Source organism: Lactuca virosa, chromosome 2 (assembly GCF_052849685.1).
Source record: "Lactuca virosa cultivar CGN04683 chromosome 2, Lactuca_virosa_CGN04683_v6, whole genome shotgun sequence".
NCBI lineage: Eukaryota > Viridiplantae > Streptophyta > Magnoliopsida > Asterales > Asteraceae > Lactuca > Lactuca virosa.
Genome location: NC_136427.1, coordinates 268658932 through 268662661, shown reverse-complemented (window position 1 = coordinate 268662661; position 3730 = coordinate 268658932). Strand labels below are relative to the sequence as shown.

At 33.6% G+C, this 3730-nt stretch overlaps 1 protein-coding gene across 1 annotated transcript; it reads right to left on the bottom strand.

Moving 5' to 3' along the window:
* Positions 1 to 347: 347 nt before the first annotated feature.
* On the bottom strand, positions 348 to 2270 carry LOC145161039 (putative E3 ubiquitin-protein ligase LUL2). Its single transcript, XM_079080468.1, has 4 exons — positions 2130 to 2270; positions 1370 to 2011; positions 740 to 1241; positions 348 to 662 (listed from the first exon to the last, which is right to left on the bottom strand). The coding sequence occupies exons 2-4, from the start codon at positions 1882 to 1884 to the stop codon at positions 546 to 548; spliced, it is 1134 nt and encodes a 377-aa protein (XP_078936594.1). The 5' UTR covers positions 1885 to 2011; positions 2130 to 2270; the 3' UTR covers positions 348 to 545.
* Between the last annotated feature and the right edge of the window lie 1460 nt (positions 2271 to 3730).

The following is a 3730-nucleotide window of genomic DNA, read 5'->3' as shown; positions in this document are numbered from 1 at the left end:
TTCCTCCATTATTTATTCATTTCATACTTTCTAATTTCATTTAAAAATGAAATTTTAATTTGTGAGGTTAACTTACAATATTAATTTACCACTTCTACTTTTTATAATCACACAAATACAATAGCCAAATTTTGACCATTCTTTTTATAGTATTTTACTAAATACTCTCAATCTGTTTTTTTTTTCTAACTAATAATTCACCTAAAATATCTTATGAAAACCATCACTTTCATAATTTATTCCCTACCCAACCCAAATCCACACCCACTAACAAAACCAAAAGTACCCTCCCACTAAAATTGCAAGCCAAAATAGAAAAAAAAAATGTTCTTTTTCAACAAGGAAAATTAATCTAAATATCTTAACATGTCACACAAAACTTAAAACATCAAATCAATATTTCGATTACTCAAACAAACATATATATATATATATATATATATATATATATATATATATATATATATATATATATATATATATGTTTCAAAAACAAAACATGATTTTACAATATTAATACGATTTTATGGTTTTATGGTTGATTATCAATCTTCACCTCCATTACTCACCTTTATCTCCAAAAGCCTCTCCACAGGCTGCCTACATATCGGACACCTGTTCGTCTGAAACCTCAAAACTTTTGCACATCCACTGCACATACACTGAAACCAAACAAATTACGTTAATACCCCTGTGTGTGTGTGGATAAAGAAAGATGGGGTAGAGAAAAATGGTGTACCATGTGGCGGCATGGAAGGACTGTAGTGTCCCGAGGTTCTGATAAACAGATGACACATTCTTTTCCGGGATCATTCCCATCGAAATCAGCACCATCAACGGAATTGCCGATTCCGTAGATCTCCTGTAATTCATATCTCATTCCATTCACCCACAGGATCTGTTTTGTGACCTTAATCTGATACTCACCTTTCTCCTTCTCAAACACTGCTTGAGTAATTTGGGAATTGGTAGTTCCAGGATTCGTAGAATTCCCGTTTTCAGATATAGATGGAATCGGATTTGCTTCTGCTTTAATTGCTAGAGGGTATACCCCTGTTTCGCTAACTTTTAGTAATTCTGCCTCTTCGAATAATGAAAGGTCAATTCCAGTCCCTGATTCCTGTCGGAATTTCTGGCCTAAACCTTGTTGGAAGGCCACTGTGATTGGTGGAAGAAGGTCTTCTTTTGTTGGACTCATGTTACAGTCTTCTCCCTCTTTTGCGAAGAAATAAAGGGTAATGCTGTGGGAAGACGAAATCAAAACCAAAACATAGAAAATAATAATATCGATATGCATAAATGGAAAGATGTTGACTTGATGAAAAATTTTCAATGTCTATGATTATATTAGTAAGAGTACAGACTTTACCTGCCAGCGACAGTGGCATCATACGTGAAAACAACAAGAAATTTTCCAGGGTTTTCTTGATCGGGCTCGATCTTCAATGTTTCTTTCTTGAGATTAACGTCGTTTCTTATGGTTACAGCTTTTTGATGATCGACATAAGGTGTAGGAGTGTTCATCACAGGCCCACAGGGATACCTCCCGCCGACCCACGCCTGCGCTGCAGGGTCCATAGGACCGCGGTGGTGGTGATCGTATGGTGGAGGCAAGGCTGCTGCGGGAGGCGGTGGTGGTGGGTAGTATGGTCCAGATGGGTATTGGTAATATGGAGGATGAGGTTGAGGAGTATTAGGGTTAGGGTTAGGGTATTGAGCAGGGTAAGGTGTGGCAGCGGCGAACACGTATCTATTAGCGTTGATCTCCGGCTGTGGCTGTTGCGGTGGTGGCGGTGTGGGGTGATTTTGATTGCTCCCCCTCCTGCTCCCACCACCGCCGTGTCTCCGCCGGCCGTTGGAGCTGTTACTTCCAACATTACCCATTATCAGACCAAAATTAAAATCTTGATCGCGGGGAAATTGAGGGTTTGAACGAAAATGAAAACGAGAACGTCGAGTAATGAGAGGGAGTACTGAGAAATCAAATTACGTCTGGGGCTCTGTTTTTCAACTGAATCAACAGAAGTGAATCAAGGTTGGAAGACCTAAAATAAAGTTATGAAGGAACCCTATATGAAGGGGAATTGGAATTGGGGATAGAAATCATGAGAGGGGGTTAGTATTGATACCTTTTGATGAAGAAAACATCGGTGGTGGTGATTGGTGAAAGGTGAATGTGTGTGTGCGATAAGGGGGATGAAAGGTGGGTGGGGGTGGTCACGTAAAGAAGCTCCACTCTGAAACGGAACAAGAACTATACCATTATTCTCCTAACCATGTCTTTCAGTGTATCTAATCTTTTTTAATAATTTGATAATTCCCGATTTTTTTATTTGAGATAATTACAAAAAAATAATAATAATAATAACTAAAAAATTAGAAACGTGACTTTATTTATTTATAAAATTGAGCCGTCTGTCTAGAGATGTTAGTGTATTTTTTTTACAGAACAAAAAAATATTTTGGATTTTAGACTAAACAAGTCGGATATAAATATATATATTTTTTGAAATTTCAAGAATATTAAGTCTGAATTTTTGAGAAAAATGTTTCGTTTTTTATTGATATTATAAGCAAAAAAGATAAACAAATATAATTGAAAAACAGTGAAACTGAATATTTTAGATTAAGAACCAAATGAATATGTGGAAAGTATTTACATAAATTTAAAAAATGCACATCATAATCACAAAAACTTAATTTTAAAGTGTTTATGTAAATATTTTTCAAAAATTATTTTTTCCCTTTAATCCAAATGTTTAGTTTCACTCTTTGTCAACAAAATGACACTGTTTGTTTACATGAAGGAAATCTCCTGGAAAATTTTAATGTAAAAGTCTCAAAATTTATTTTGTTAACAAAAAAGAAATGATTATCGGATAAAAAAAATTCAAATCAGTCTTTTTTTACTGGTAAACTATTTTTTACCTAATTATCTTCAGAAAAACCCCATTATTTGGCACAGTTTATGAAAAAATCCTAAATTTTTTATTTTAACTCTTTTACATTTTCACTAAAAAAATGGATAGTTCTTGGAATTATGAATAAGAATAAACGTCATTAAGATCCATAAAACTAAGGATTAAAGACTTCTATAATCAGTTATTTGCCACAAAACAATAATTCTTATCATCATTTTGAACTTATCATTGTCCTTATAATCCATTTTCCATAAAAATTATGTTGCAAGTATTATAAGATATTCAAATTATATGTTGAACACCTTAGTACAATTTACCTAAAAGTAGGTTAAAGGAAAACCAACTGCTATGTTAATATAAGAAATCATTGACATATGACAAACCAGTCAATACAATAGTAGGTTAGGTAGGGTTATACGGATTCTATAGAAAAATATGAGATTTATCCTTAAATCTTAAACCTATATGAACAATTTCTTCATGAAGCAATTACTTTATGAACATAAAGTAATTGGTCAATGGAGGAGTTTTTATGTCCATGTAGTAATTGATCCATAGAGGAATTGTTCATATATGCTTAAGACTTAAGGATAAAACTCATATTTTTCTTTATAATCCGTACAGTCTCGTCTAACATACTATTGTATTAATTAGTTTGTCATCAGTCAATGATTTCTTATATGAACATAACAATTGTTTTCCTTTAACCTACTTTTAGTATATATATATATGGGCGTTACGGATGAAAAACACATAAGCCCTTTAGCTTAACTGGTAAGTTTGTGTTGTTAAAGGAGGGGAGACGTGCC

Bases quoted from the DNA above. Each gene is read 5' to 3' on its own strand.
- LOC145161039 (XM_079080468.1), bottom strand. From the start codon at position 1,884: ATGGGTAATGTTGGAAGTAACAGCTCCAACGGCCGGCGGAGACACGGC. The intron at 1,242-1,369 runs GTAAAGTCTGTA...GTCTTCCCACAG, and splicing joins GATGCCACTGTCGCTGGCAG to CATTACCCTTTATTTCTTCG. The intron at 663-739 runs GTACACCATTTT...GTTTGGTTTCAG, and splicing joins TCCTTCCATGCCGCCACATG to TGTATGTGCAGTGGATGTGC.